General features: G+C 44.3%; 1 protein-coding gene across 4 annotated transcripts in view; it reads left to right on the forward strand.

Annotated features, from left to right (window-relative positions):
• Nucleotides 1-15,108, forward strand: part of robo3 (roundabout, axon guidance receptor, homolog 3 (Drosophila)) — a 309,406-nt gene that overhangs the window by 232,881 nt on the left and 61,417 nt on the right. For all 4 annotated transcript variants that reach the window (XM_041174412.1, XM_041174414.1, XM_041174415.1 and 1 more), the window contains 2 exons: nt 2,356-2,480; nt 8,673-8,844. In XM_041174412.1, the coding sequence (XP_041030346.1) occupies nt 2,356-2,480; nt 8,673-8,844 (297 nt within the window). The remainder of the gene's footprint in view (nt 1-2,355; nt 2,481-8,672; nt 8,845-15,108) is intronic.

Below are 15,108 nucleotides of genomic sequence, written 5' to 3' on the forward strand. Positions count from 1 at the left end.
TCTCCAGAAGAGATGAGACCAGATGGAGATGTGAGGGTATGTGTGAGAGAGTGAGTGGTGATGTCCGTTGAGCTGGCAGTGAGTGAGATGCCACTGAATGTATGATGGGCTTATGAGTGTGAGAGTTTAGAGTGATGAAATGGTTGCCTTACCCTGGCTGCAAAGATGAGATCATTCATCCCCTTCCTGCACTGAATGGCTAACCTCTTCTGTGCAGCATTGCCATTGACCACCACTTCCCAAGCCGGAGTGGTGAAATTGCTGGACCACCTGCGGCCAGAACGGGGATGGAGGACATCATATCAGGCCTCCAAAAGGTATTCCAATGACAGGTCACTGAACTCTTCTTGGCTTTCAGGGCCATGTCTTCACTGGAGCAGTCCTGGGCTGCAAGCATTGAGAACTGTGTGCGCGGCTGCAGTTTAGATATGACAGCCAGAGTCAGGAAATGGTGAGGTAATGGTGTGGCAGGCAATTCAGAGGCTGCCCACCAGCGAGATGGCGCATTTCCTGTGGCTGCACAATTAACGAGGCGGAAAGCACATGATACAGCGTGAAAAGCTGCCATTGCAGCCGGCTGTGAAACGTTCTTTTTCCTACCCGCTACTGCACTTAGTGCAAATCTGTGTCGATTCCGCCCACAGTTCCGAACCATGATAATCTTATAAACCAAAAGGGATAGTCTGAAAACATAATAATCATTTAAACTTCACTTGTAATACTAGTCCTTAATTGACACCTTGACAGCGTCATGGCATAAGAGGTATTTAAAACGGAAGCAGTTCCTCTTTAAATTGAAATGAAAACCTTATTTGATGTACCGCAGAAAGGGCCTCAGAATGAAACAGCATCATTACATCAACAGATCTCAAGCTGCTGTGTGTCAGATTGGTTTCTAACATGCAAAAGCAAGGGGTTGATAGGACTGTGGAATCAAATAAGATCAAGTAAAGCATGACCTATTTACCTAGAAAATTTCATTCTATAGCCATATTTTCTTCATTCAATAACCTGAGATCAAGATAGTTGGAGGGGAGGGACTCGCACATCAGCTGAAGTCCATAACACAATGTGTGAATGATCACAGGGCACAGTGTCCAATAATCTACCATGCAATCTCCTGTTCCTTATTCTTTTCCGCTTTTTCCTCTTCAGATCTCCTTCTCACATCTGTTTTCAGATCAGTGTTTTAAAGGCTTTTGGAGGAAGCTGTCTGTCTGTCCAGTTTCCCAGCTGTGGAGTACACATAGCACAAGGAGACCAAAAGAAAGGAAGAAAGGGAGAGAGAGAGAGAGAGAAAGGGAATTCAATTTAATGCCAACAAGTAAATACCCTTTTTCAAGGAAAGTCCCCATTAGCAAAACTATGATTACAGACATTCATCAGTAATTCAGATCCAAGCTCTGCCCCAGTTAGAGTTTGTCTGATAGCTGGAGTGCAAAGATATGCTACAACTTAATTGGCGGATTGGCTTTATTTAATCTATGAAACAAAGACATTAGCTTGACTTGAAGTAATGGTGAAGGAGACTGGAATCCTGTCTGTTAATGTTATACTGGGCCCGAGGCTTTCCTCAAGAGGTTAAATGGTCTGGGTAAAGCGTGATACAATGGATTTCACATGGTCTGTGGAAGGAATGGACTTGATGGGCCATTAGGTTTCCCCGCCTGAAGTGAACTGTCCACATGTGAGGAGAGCAGCTCCATGTAATGGCTGCCCTCCGTCTCTGACAAGAAACAATGAGGGGATTGCACCCAGGGTCATTAATAAGCACAGCAAGCCGTTCATCACCTGGTTTTTTTGGGAGGAGATGCTCTGATCTTATTTGCTCGCCATGATCAAGGTTGCCCCGAGGTTACAAATATCCGTTTCTCAATCCTGGAATTGTTCATATGGAAAATGCAGTCACCTGCCAATACAGGGGGTGGAATTTTATGACCCCGTCATGGTAAGGGCGGGGCTGTAAACTGCGGCGAGCTGTTCAAAAGTGCATTGATTTTGGCAGGACTGTAAAATCCCACTAGCGTAAAACTCCGCCCATGGTGCATGGCAACGTTCTCGACTGATCTTGAATGTTGCATGATGTTGTTTCTCAATACAATACTATTTCTATGTTTCTTTAGTAAAAAGTCATTTTAAAAAATATTCAGGAATTAGTTATATTGCTGTAAACTATTGCCCAAGTCCTACTCGCCCAGTTTAACCTCCCACAGCAGGACCACTGTACAGCCTTGAACTCACTTTATCCCAAATATGTTCAGGCACTGGCTGCAGCAGGAGATGTTTCAGAGTCCTGCGGAGTGCTTTCTCTTCACTTAAACATTCTTTTCTTCTCTGCACAAAAAACAAAAACAGCCCCTGCTGCCGCACCACAAGCTGTTACCGTGGCGACAATTGGCTTGAGCAACAGCACCAGTATCAGTGTGTCCTGGGAGCCACCCCCTGCTGAGGAACAGAATGGAATCATCCAGGAGTACAGGGTAAGCTGGGACACATGAGGGATAAATCAAATGAACAGTGGGACAGGGGAAGCTAATGACCTGGGTCTGAAATATATTAGCCTAATTTCTCAACAGTTGGGACACGTTAATTAAAGAATTTAATCATAATTGTTCTGAGGTGAAGAATGAAAACAAAAGAAGTCTCGTAAATCCATGGGGACTTGGCATTTTTACAATAAGCCTTTAATCGTGCTAAGGTTACTGTTTACCATATGTTCATTACTTTAATTGATCTTTATTCTCTATACAGCTGGCCTGTCTTGGGCTGGGGGAGTGGTGGTGGGTCTTGTCATGCATACTCTTTTCAAAAGAATTGTGGGATATATTTAGCACTTAATTTCCGGTTGAATTGTTTCCTATCAGTATCTTTTTTTCTAGATTTAAACACTCACCAAACAAAATGTAGCTGGCATCAAATTTGCTAGTCTCAAATTGGAGAGACACCAATGTGATAGCAGACACAACAGAAAACTGGCCAAAACTCAGTGCACACATAATAATGCAGGCCTTGCTCTGCAGTCAGCCAACTTGCCTGTATAAATGCCATGGGTTTTGTTCAGCCACCTACATAGAATAGACCGTCAAGAACTAAACTTGTGTCTAACTTCGAGAAGACAGATTGACAGAGCGGAACATGAAGGCAATCATTGATGGTGTTCTTCAGGAGAGAAACAGCCTTTTCAGTCCGCTGGGAGCTCAATCGCCACACAGCGGAGAAGACAAGGATGGAGACTCATCTGCCAGTGTAAATTTACTAACCAGTTGAACAATCACCCACGTCTACTGATTTCAGTTCAGCTCCCTCAGATCCAGACTCAGTAACACGATCCATTCTCAGCTGGTGGGATTATCAACCTCACCGGCTGGATGAGTGTTCTGGCTGGACGCATCACTCGTCCTTTAAAGAAACTGCTGGATTTTCATTACATTGATCTCAAAGGAATGACAATTAAATGGGTTCTATACAGGTTGGTGTTTTCATCGCCCCACCCCCCTGTTCTACCCCCACCAGATAACCACCCAGCTGATGAAGAAAAAGTGAAGCCTTTGTGATACCAATTGTTTCTTCGCTAATGTTCATCCAGATCCCTAACCTCTCACCCAGCATCCTGTGTTACTGACTGTTTCTCTAATAATGGTCATCCAGCCCCCTCAAACTGTCACTCAGTAACTCCTCCCTCAGCATTCTGTGTTACTGACTGTATTTCCACTAATCTTAATCCAGCTCCCTCAGACTATCGCTCAGTAATATTCCCCCAGCATCCTGTGTTACTGATTCGCATCCCTACTGATGATAACCCAATTTCCTCATACCCACTCAATACACCCTTGCAATGTTGGGTCCAGTAACTCCCATCCTATCATTAGCACTCAATAATTATGAAAATATATTCAATTTTATAATTGGGATGGCAAAAGTGGAATTACAGTTCAATTCTGCTGTTATGACTAAATTCTGGATAGACCATTAAGTCCAAAAGCATTTTTAAACAGTGAGTATAGTGGGCCTGATTTAGCTGTGAGCAGGCATTAAGGGCTAATACAATTTATTGATTGATGTATCTTGCATTAGCAGTACAGGTGAGTAGAGATAGGATTATTACAAGTAAACCTCTTTGGTGCAAATGCTTCCTCTAAATAGTGTACGTAATCTTGGTTTAAACTTACAAGGAGTCTGCCTACAGCTGATATAATCATCATGTTGAGCGGTACCCCCACAAGCTGAGAAAGTCACTGAAAAGTTGGTGCATTTAAACTATTGGGGCTGCTTTTTATTGATAAGCGAACAACAGGTAGGAAGTGGGTGGAGCTACGGGACCACACACCCAGTATCCCTGGTGAGAGGCCAAGCCATTGTGGTGGACAGGCCTCATTTGCATCTGATTGGTGAGCTACAGATCAGCATTCAGGGACAGATTGTCAGTCAGGAGCAGGAGGTTGGGGGTGGGGTCTGGAAGGAAATCTGTTGGCTTCTCCACAGAGACAAGCCAGAGGTTGGAGCTTCAAGTGGGGCAGGTGTACCCGGGGGAGGGTGGGGGGAACAGTAAATGGAGGCAAAGATTTTTTCCAGGGCCTGATCCCACAATATCGTTTAAAAAAACATGGCATAGTTTAATTTTGTGTGGTTTACAAAGATCCTTTTAAGAACCCAGTATCATGGGTGAGACATGTACGATGCATTCTCCGCCCCATCAGTTTCTGACAATTGCATCACAGTCATATGTACTTCAGAGGACTCCAATTTGCATACTTGAATGAGGCAGCTGCTCTGACCACCCATTCCTAACACCAGTACAGGAGCAGGAACATGGTCATAAATTTAATGCCACAACCTTGAAGGTACTACCACACCAGTCTGACCCAAAGAAGGCAATTAAAACCAGTCATACTGTATTCTTCTCTGCATCTTTTGTCATTCTCACTCTTTCATGGGATGTGTTGCCCATCCCTAATTGCCCTTGAATTGAGTAGTTTGTTGGGCCATTTCAGAGGGCAGTTAAGAGTTGACCACATTACTGTGGATCTGGAGCCATATGTATGCCAGACCAGGTAAGGGTGGCCGATTTCCTTCTCTGAAGGACATTAGTGAACCAGACGGGCTTTTACAATAATTGATGATAGATTCATGGTCACCATTCCTGAGACTAGATTTCAATTCCAGATTTTATTAATTGAATTTAAATTCTATCAGCTGGACTTGAACTCATGACCCAAAACATTAGCCAGGGCTTCTGGATTACTTGTCCAGTGACATTACAACTATGCTTCAGTCCCCCCACAAAGTTATAAATGACAGTTCAGATGAGGCAGCTTTTCAGCAGATCTACGTCTTCCTCCAGTTTTGTTGAATCATTCAGAACTGATCATCATTTGAGGCTTTCAGCACTTGAATGTTTTTGGTCACTTGTGGATGGACAGAAAGTCCACTGTAAGGAAAGAGCTACAGTGTCTGCAGAAGACCAATGTCCCCTCCAAGTCTCTCAGTTTTTTTTAATTAATTCATGGGATGTGGGTGTCGCTGGTTAGGACAGCATTTATTGCCCATCCCTAATTGCCCTTGAGAAGGTGGTCATGAGCCGCCTTCATGAACCGCTGCAGTCCATGTAGTGTAGGTACACCTACAATGCTGTTAGGGAGGGTTCCAGGATTTTGACCAAGGAACGTTGAAGGAACGGCGATATATTTCCAAGTCAGAATGGTGAGCGGCTTGGAGGGGAACTTCCAGGTAATGGTGTTCTCATGTGTCTGCTGCGCTCATCCTTCTAGATGGTAGTGGGCATGGGTTTGGAAAGTGCTGTCTAAGGAGCCTGTCACAGTATCCTGATTTGGATGTATATCATCATTCCTTCATCACCACTGAGTCAAAATCCTGAAATTCTCTCTAACACCATTGTGGGACGACCATCAACATGTACTTGCAGGAGTTTACTGAGAAGGAGAACCATCTACTCACGGCAACAATGGCAATAAATGGAGTTTTGTTAATGTCCCCTATATCCCAAGAAAAAGAAAAATCAGTGAGCATTTCATCTCCAGACTTTCCTGTTTAGAGGGAAGGATATGGACATTAACCCAAAATATTGCTTCAGTGTAAACAAAATAAGTATAAAGCAAATCCGAAATTGATATGCCTAATGAAAACGGATATTCGAAGGTAAACACTCGCATTGAGGACCCTCGCCCATTGGGAGCACAGGACCAGAAATCACAGTTATTCTCCCCCACAAACTTTTGGCTGGAAAAATGAATTGATGGGATATTATGGGGAGGAGCCACTGTGTGCTCCCACTCGCAAGGCAGCACAGTCAGAAAAATGCCCCATATATTGATAGAGAGGGAGATTATTTATATTTGGACACACTGAGAATGGAGCTTCCACTGTGCCCCCCCCCCCCCCACCTCCGCTGTTGAGATCCCCGACCTGATTAGAACATAAGAACATAAGAAATAGGAGCAGGAGTAGGCCATTCAGCCCCTCAAGCCTGCCCTGCCATTCAATAAGATCATGGCTGATCTGCCCCAGGCCTCAAATCCTCTTTCGTGCCAGCTCCTCATAGCCCAAAACTCCCCGATATTACAAAAATCACTTCCTCTTTAAATACTTTCAGTAATCTAGCCTCCACAACTCTCTGGGGTAGTGAATTCCAGACATTCGCTATCCCCTGAGAGAAGAAATTCCTTTGCATCTCAGTTTTAAATGAGTGTCCCCTTATTCTGTAACTATGTCCCCTAGTTCAAGATTCCCCCACTTGTGGAAACACCTTCTCAACATCTACCCTGTCAAGCCCCCTCAGAATCTTGTATGTTTCAAAAAAGATCACCCCTCATTCTTCTAAACTCTAATGACTAAAGGCCTAACCTGTTTAGACATTCTTGATAAGTCAACCCCTTCATCCCAGGAATCAGTGTAGTGAATCTCTTTTGAACTGCCTCCAATGCCAGTATATCCTTTCTTAAATACAGGGACCAAAACTGTACGCAGTACTCCAGGTGCAGCCTCACCAACACCCTGTACAGTTGTAACAATTTTTAACAATATTTTTAAACTCCAGCCCCCTAGCAATACAGGCCAAAATTCCATTTGCCTTCTTAATTACTTGCTGCACCTGCATACTAACTTTTTCTGTTTCATGCACAAGAACACCCAGATCCCCCTGTGCTGCACTTTTTTGGAGTCTCTCTCCATTTAGATAATAATTTGCCTTTTGATTCTTCCCACCAAAGCACATGATTGATGGGCTTGGCTTCCAAGTCAGCGGGGAATACTTGAGAAGAGGGTGTGGGGGCATCCAATCGTGGAGTGGGGAGGGCAATCCAATTCCTGACTCCAGTGTAAGGTGGGGGTAGGAATCTGATCCCTGATGGGTGGAGAGAGATGTTCGGAGATCAAAGACCTGATGGACTGAGGAATCGGGGGCAGTGGGTCTGAGGGCTTGGAGCAGAGGTCAGATGCTCGAGTGGGAGATCTCAGAGGTTCAGTGGAAGGTCAGGGGTTGGGAATTGGAAGGGTTAGAAGGGGTTAGAATCACGGGGATGGGGATTGGCCAGGGCAGGTGTGCTGTATCCAGGAGCTTCATGGAAAGGCACATCCCCTCGATCTGTCCACGCCTTCCTCCAGCTGCTGGGTTAAATTTAAAATGGTGGAGAAACATGAGACGCGCAGCCTCATTATAATATTTAAATTGCCTACCTCCCTCCCCGCTACCCATCCCGCCTACATTAAAAGTGGATGTGGGTCGCTTGGGGTCGAGATTCAGATTTTTATCACTCCAACCTCCCACCCAACCCAAACCCACCCATTTTTGGTGGGGTCGGTGGGGATGGGGTTGGGGTTAAACTTCCACACAGAGTGATGGATGTTTAGAATAATCTCAGGCAGGCTAGGACAGACAAAAGCTGACTAAACTGGTAGGAATTAGAACGATGAGCTCCATAGGGCAAAATATCCTTTTTCTCTTCCTGTAATTGGTCTTTAAAAGAATCATCACAGCATCCAGTGTCCAATCAAATTGGCCGTCAGAGCCAATCCCAATGCTGTTGTCCCCTAAAGCAGGTTAATATAATTCAGGTCTGGACTTCCTAATAAACCCTAATCTTCAGGTATTAAGGCAGTTGGAGAACAATATCCGGCAATACATTATTTTTGTTACTATAAATAACTCTGTAATTATATAGTAGTAGATACGTGTACGTACACCATTAATATGGACTCACAGTAATATCTTTTATATCACAATGTTCTTGTGTTCATAGCAATTAATATCATTCTGATTACATTGTACTTGAAGCTTTGGTAATCCGCTGGTTGGTATAGATGGCAGTTACGCAGTCGCTCACTGCCTAATCGCTTAATCCCACATTAATAACTTTATAATTAAATTGTTGTTTCTAAAAAAAAAAGTCATTATCACAAAGCCTTGTTGCAGCTCACTGCCCACAGCTACACAGTGACCCATGTGGCTGAATGCTGAGTGCAAAGTAATTGAGATTTTCTAGATACTATAAGCCATTTCCAAAACAGACTAAGTTTAAAGAAAAGATCCCATTGATAGTGCCCAATGCAAAAGCAGATTTGTTTGTTGCTGCGCTGCTTTTATTTCTTTCAATCTTCACTCATGTTTTGTTCCTATGAGTGACGCTGGTCTTGATTTGATCTGTTTACTCTGGTAGATTTGGTGCCTGGGGAATGATACCCGTTTCCACGTCAACAAGTCCATTGATGGAACTGTCCATTCAACAGTTGTGCGGGGGCTGATAGCGGGCGTGCTGTACCGTGTGGAAGTGGCAGCAGCCACGAGTGCTGGAGTTGGGGTGCGAAGCCAACCAGCAACTGTCCTTATAAGTAAGTGAGGAAGACTTGAAAGGTAATTACAGAAATGGAGAGGATGGCTGTCATAGCTACAAAACATGTAAAAGCTGTGTATTAAGCATGTGCTTCCTGTCACACCTTGCAACACGTTCCATTTTGTGGCTAATATTCTAATTGCTATGAAACAGTTCCTATTTTTGCAATTACACTCTAGGTGACCTCAGGATGCACTGTTTACAACAATGCAACCGTGAAAGAAAGACTTGCATCTCTACAGCACCCTTCTTGAGACACAGCGTGTCCCAAAATGCTTTTTCAAGAGCAGTCACCATTGTAATGTAAGAAGTGTGGCAGCCAGTTTGTGGAAAGCAAGGACTGGCAAACAGAAATTTGATAATGACAAAATAAATTGGGGTTTTTTTTGCTGTTGGTTGAGGGATAAATGTGGGCCGAAACACCCCAGAGGAGAATTCCCCTGCTCTTCTTCACATAGTGCAATGGAATCCTTTACATCTAACTGAGAGGGAAGATGGGGCCCTTGTTTTAACCTTTCATCCTAAATGTGGCATCTCTGACAGTGCAGCTCTCTCTCAATACAGCACTGGACTATCAGCCTGGGTTATGGGCTCGAGTCCTTGGAGTGGAGTGCCATTTTTACGGGAGAGACCAAGTTATGCAAAGCTCCATCTTTGCAGCAGAATAATACGCAGGGAGTTACATCTAATAATTCTGCTGTGCACGTAAAACTTTTTTAAAAATTCATTTAAGGGATGTGGGCTTCGCTGGCTACGGCAGCATTTATTGCCCATCCCTAATTGCCCTTGAGAAGGTGGTAGTGAGCTGCCTTCTTGAACCACTGCAGTCCATCTGTTGTAGGTACACCCACAGAGCTGTTAGGGTATCTGACTTACTGTGGGCAATACTTGGGATATGATATGTATCAATGTATCATTAGAGAATACAAAAACTTCAAATCTCAACCACTAATAAAGGGTGTCTAAGACAATACAACATAAGCTATGATGTACTGTAAAAACAAGTCTTATTCAGCTCATTCCATCCTCCAAAGTCCTACTCCAGGTTCCAATCGGGCCATTTGTCATCTTCTCTCCTACCACAAGCCTTAATTCTCTATTCCTGACTGAATCATAAATTGATCCAGTTGTTTCTTGAATGCTTCAGTTTGTAATAATCATCCAGCAACTCAATACACGAAGAAGTTATGGGTCATTCCATGATCTGCTCCTGACAGAGAACACTGGATTGCCAATTACTCCTATTATTCATTGAAGGGAAATGCCTGGTCCCTCCTAGGCATGAGCTTTACAGTTCAGAACAGAAACTATAAGCCTTTAACCGCTTTCCTATAGAGCACGGGGGATTTAACAGAGGTGTTCAAAATTATGAAGGGTTTTGATTGTGTAGAGAGGGAAAAACTGCTCCAACTGTTAGGATGGTTAATAACCAGAAGACAAAGATTTACTGCAATTGGAAAAAGAATTAAGGGGTGGAAGTGGGATTTTTTTTTTAACGCACATGTAAGTTGTAATGATTTGCAATTTACACTGATTGATTGAAAGGACAGTGGATACAGGTGCAGTTGTATCTTTCAGAAGGGAATTGAATATATACTTAAAAAGAAAGAATTACAGTTCTGTAGAGGAAGAGCAGGAGGCACGGGATTAATTGGATAGCTTTTTCAAAGAGCAGGCACAGCTACGATGCACCAAATGGCCTCCTCCTGTGCAGTAAGATTCTCTGATTTTAGAAGATAAGATGTGTGTTTTGTTGCTCATTCTTCAAGGTCCCTGGGACTGCCATGGTTCAAACAATTGGTCAGATTGTAACTGAGCCAGCACCGTGGAGACCAATGGCAACTTGGAGACCAGTGAGGCCATAGCAACATCAAACACAAACAAACAATGAAATGTATTTTTAATGGTTGGTAAATTAGCTTATAAACACGATGCAGTGTGAATCAGTATTCAGCAGTATTCACCGCCCAGCTTGATGCATCACTTTACAGAACAATTATTCATCAAAGGCACATTAAACAATCATTTCATATAATTTCACCCTGACGCAGTGCACTGGGAAATGTCTCTAAGTCTGCCTGTAGCAGCATCGCTATAGGAATTAGTGAGTGAATATGGAGCGCTTCCTCACTGGGATAGGAAGCATTGGAACAGAAATAGGCCCTTCAACCCTATTCCAGTATTCAGTTAAATTGTGGCTTATCTATATCATAACTGTATCTAGCTGCCTTGTTCCTTTAATACGCTTGCCTAACAACATCTATTAGTTTTGATTTTTTTTTCTCTTTGTTTGGTGGAGAAAATTCAATTAACACCACTCTTCGTGTAAAGATGTGCTTCTTTACATCACCCCTGAGTGACCAAGCTCTAATTTTTATGTCTCCTTGTTCTGGACTCTCTCACCAGAGGAAATAGTTTCTCTCCATCCAGTGGTGTAGTGCTGGCAGAGCGCCAGTCCAGCGCCTTCTGTTTAAAGCTGATTGTCCAACTCACTGCAGCCCGTCAAACTTGTTGGACATTCATGTGACTTATTTTTTGAAAAATGCTGTAAAGCTGCTCATCCGATGACAGGCTGGTTCCTCTCCGCACTCTTTTTTTAGTCATTTACAGGATGTGGGAGTCGTTGGCTGGGCCAGCATTTATTGCCCATCCCTAATTGCCCTTGAGAAGGTGATGGTGAGCTGCCTTCTTGCATCGCTGCAGTCCATGTGGTGTAGGTACACCCACAGTGCTGTTAGGGAGTGAGTTCCAGGATTTTGACCCAGCGACAGTGAAGGAACGGTGATATATTTCCAAGTCAGGATGATGAGTAGCATGGAGGGGAACTTCCAAGTTGTGGTGTTCCCATGTGTCTGCTGCTGCTGTCCTTCTAGATCGTAACGGTCTAGAAGGTGCTGTGTCAGGAGCCTTGGTGAGTTTCTGCAGTGCATCTTGTAGGTGGTACACACTGCTGTTGCTGTTCACTGGTGATGGAGGGAGTGACTGTTTGTGGATGTGGTGCCAATCAAGTGGGCTGCTTTGTCCTGGATGGTGTCCAGCTTCTTGAGTGTTGTTGGATTTCCACTCATCCAGGCAAGTGGGGAGTATTCCATCACACTCCTGATTTGTGCCATGTAGATAGTGGACAAACTTTGGGGAGTCAGAAGGTAAGTTACTTGCTACAGGATTCTCTGTAATGCTCTTGTAGCCATAGTATTGATATGGCTAGTCCAGTTAAGTTGCTAGTCTAGCCATATAAGCCTGTCAGCAACAAATGTAGAGAGAAACCAGTATGTGATTGAATGAGCAGCAAACATTGGAATGTAAGTTTTGAAGGTAATTGGAGGGGCCAGAGCGTGAGGTAGGTGAAGCAGCAGGGCCCACCAGCATCTGAGTAAGGGAGTGACCAAATACTGTCTGAGAGAGTGTGTGAGGGGGTAGGGAGAGAGAGAGAGAGGCTAGTGTGGGAGAGAGAGAGGGGCGTGTGTGGGTGAGAGAGAGAGAGGCGTGTGTGGGGGAGAGAGAGAGGCTAGTGTGTGGGGAGAGAGGGGCGTGTGTGGGGGAGAGAGGGAGGGAGAGGGAGGGAGAGAGAGGGGCATGTGTGGGGGAGAGAGAGGGGTGTGTGTGGGAGAGAGAGAGGGGTGTGTGTGGGAGAGAGAGAGGCGTGTGTGGGGGACAGAGGTGTGTTGGGGAGAGAGAGAGGCATTTGTGGAGGAGAGAGAAGTATGTGTGGGGAGAGAGAGGGGCGTGTGGAGGGTAGAGAGGCGTCTGTGGCGGGGGAGAGAGAGAGGCATGTATGGGGGAGAGAGAGGCGTGTGTGGGGCAGAGAGAGAGAGAGACATGTGGCGGGGAGGGAGAGAGGGAAGCATGTGTGGGGGAGAGAGAGAGGGGGGCAAGTGGGGAGGAGAGAGTGTTGTGGGGAGAGAGGGAGAGGCAAGTGGGGAGGAGGGAGAGGTGTGTGGGGGAGAGAGAGAGAGTGAGGCGTGTGTGGGGGGGAGAGAGGCGTGTGGGGGTGAGAGAGAGAGTCATGTGTGGGGGGGAGAGAGAGAGAAGGCTTTTGTGAGGAAGAGGGTGAGAGAAAGAGAGGTGTGTGAGGGGGAGAGAGAGAGACATGTGGCAGGGAGGGAGAGAGGGAAGCATGTGTGTGGGGGAGAGAGAGAGGCAAGAAGGGAGGAGAGGTGTGTGGGGGGGAGAGAGAGTGAGGCATTTGAGGGAGAGAAAGAGAAGCGTGTGGGGGGAGAGTGAGAAAGGTGTGTCGGGAGGGAGAGAGAGAAGGAGGTGTGTGGGGGAGAGAATGAGTGTGTGGGGGCGCCAGAGAGAATTTTGGGGGAGAGTTTTGGGAAAGAGAGTGATTCACATTAATTCCTTGGTTGTGATGGCCTGAGGATGTAAAACACAGTGTAGTGTTTGTATTCCCTGCTGGTAGCTTTTCATGGAATTTACAGCATAGAAACAGGCCATTTGGCCCACCCCATCTATGTTGATGATTATGTTCTGCACGGTCTTCCTCCCACCTGCCTTGATTACACTATCATGGTAACCTTCAGCTTCTTTCTTCCTCGTGTTTATCAAGTTCCTTGAATATAATTAAACTAGAATCATTGAATGGTTACAGCACAGAAGGAAGCCATTCAGCACATTGTCTCTGTGTCAGTTCTCTGCAACAGCAACTCAGCTAATCCTATTCCTCAACCTTTCCCCATATAAACCCTATAAATCTTTTCTCTTCAGGTAATTATCCAGTTACCTTTTGAAAACTGCAATTGAATGTGCCTCCATCACACGCGCAGGTGGTGCATTCCAGATCCAAAGCATTTGCTGCATAAAAAGATTTTTCCTCATGTTGCTTCTAGTTCTTTTGTTAATCACCTTGGTTATCTCGACCTTTTGCTGATGGGAACAGTTCCTCCCCGTTAATGCTACCCGATCCCTCATGATTTTGAACACATCAAACAAATCTCTCAACCTTCTCTTCTCCAAGGAGGACAGCCCCAGCTTCACCAGTCTATCCACATAACTGAAGTCTCTCATCCTCAGAACCATTGTTGTAAATCTTTCCTGCACCCTTTCTAACACCTCACATACCTTCCACTGAGGCTGAACCACTGTTTTATGAAGGTTCATAACTAACTTGCTTTTGTACTCTGTGCCCCTATTTATAAAACCCAGGATTCAGTATAATTTATTAATTCTTTCCTCAACCCGCTGTGATACTTTCAATGATTTATGCACATATACACCCAGGTCCCTCTGCTGCTGCATTTCATTTATAATTGTACTCTTTATTTTATATCACTTCGCCTTGTTCTTCTGACCAAAATGTATCACTTCACACTACTCCAATTTAAATTTCATTGGCCATGAATCTGCCCATTCCACCAGCCTGTCTATATCTTGTTGAATTCTATCACTATCCTCCTCACAGCTCACAATACTTCCAAACCTTGCATCATCTTCGAGTTTTGAAATTATGCCCTGTCCACCTAGGCCTGAGTTATAATATAAATCAAGAAAAGCAGTGGTCCCTCTATATACCATTCCCCCCAGTCAGAAGTAAGTTAAGTTTTCTTTAAACATGTTTTTAATAGATTTGAATTAGATAATTAAACTGTTGCATAATTAAATTTTAGCTATGCTGAATACTAATGATTCAAAATACCACATAGTTCAAAATAAAATGCCTGCCGGCGGTAATACTTTTCACTTAAAAAGCATAGTTTTACTGACGTTTGGGACTCAAATGATTAATACATAGGAAAGCAGCATAATAATAGATTTAGAAATGATACCACCAACACATTTTCTTAGAGTTCCTGCACCTCAAAATTTGGCACTACACCCCTGTCTCCATCTGTCCTAGTAACTCTTTTAATCATCTCAAACATTTCATTTAGATCACCCCTCAATCTTCTACACTTGAGGAGTGGAGGAATCTCCTCACTCAGGTCAATGTTATATTCCTTCAAGCAAGCAACTCAGAGCAGCAGGGAGATTTGCTTGGGCTCATGTCACTTGTCCACACAGCTACACTTGACCCCAGATTTTCACAGAGCCAGAATAAAGCCATTTATAAATGACAGGCAGGACTCAATTTCAGGGTTTGTGCCCCCATTCCTGGTACCCCCAATTTTCACTGGCATGGGATATGGATGCAGGTAGCGAGGCTGTACCTTGCACTCCTGACCTGGTCAGCTCCAGTGCGGGAACACAGTACAAGTTTGTGTAACCTGCCTTCATAATTTAACTCTTTAAACCCTGTGGATGGCAGTGGGAGGGAATTATA

This window comes from Carcharodon carcharias, chromosome 25, assembly GCF_017639515.1.
Source record: "Carcharodon carcharias isolate sCarCar2 chromosome 25, sCarCar2.pri, whole genome shotgun sequence".
Taxonomy (NCBI): Eukaryota; Metazoa; Chordata; class Chondrichthyes; order Lamniformes; family Lamnidae; genus Carcharodon; species Carcharodon carcharias.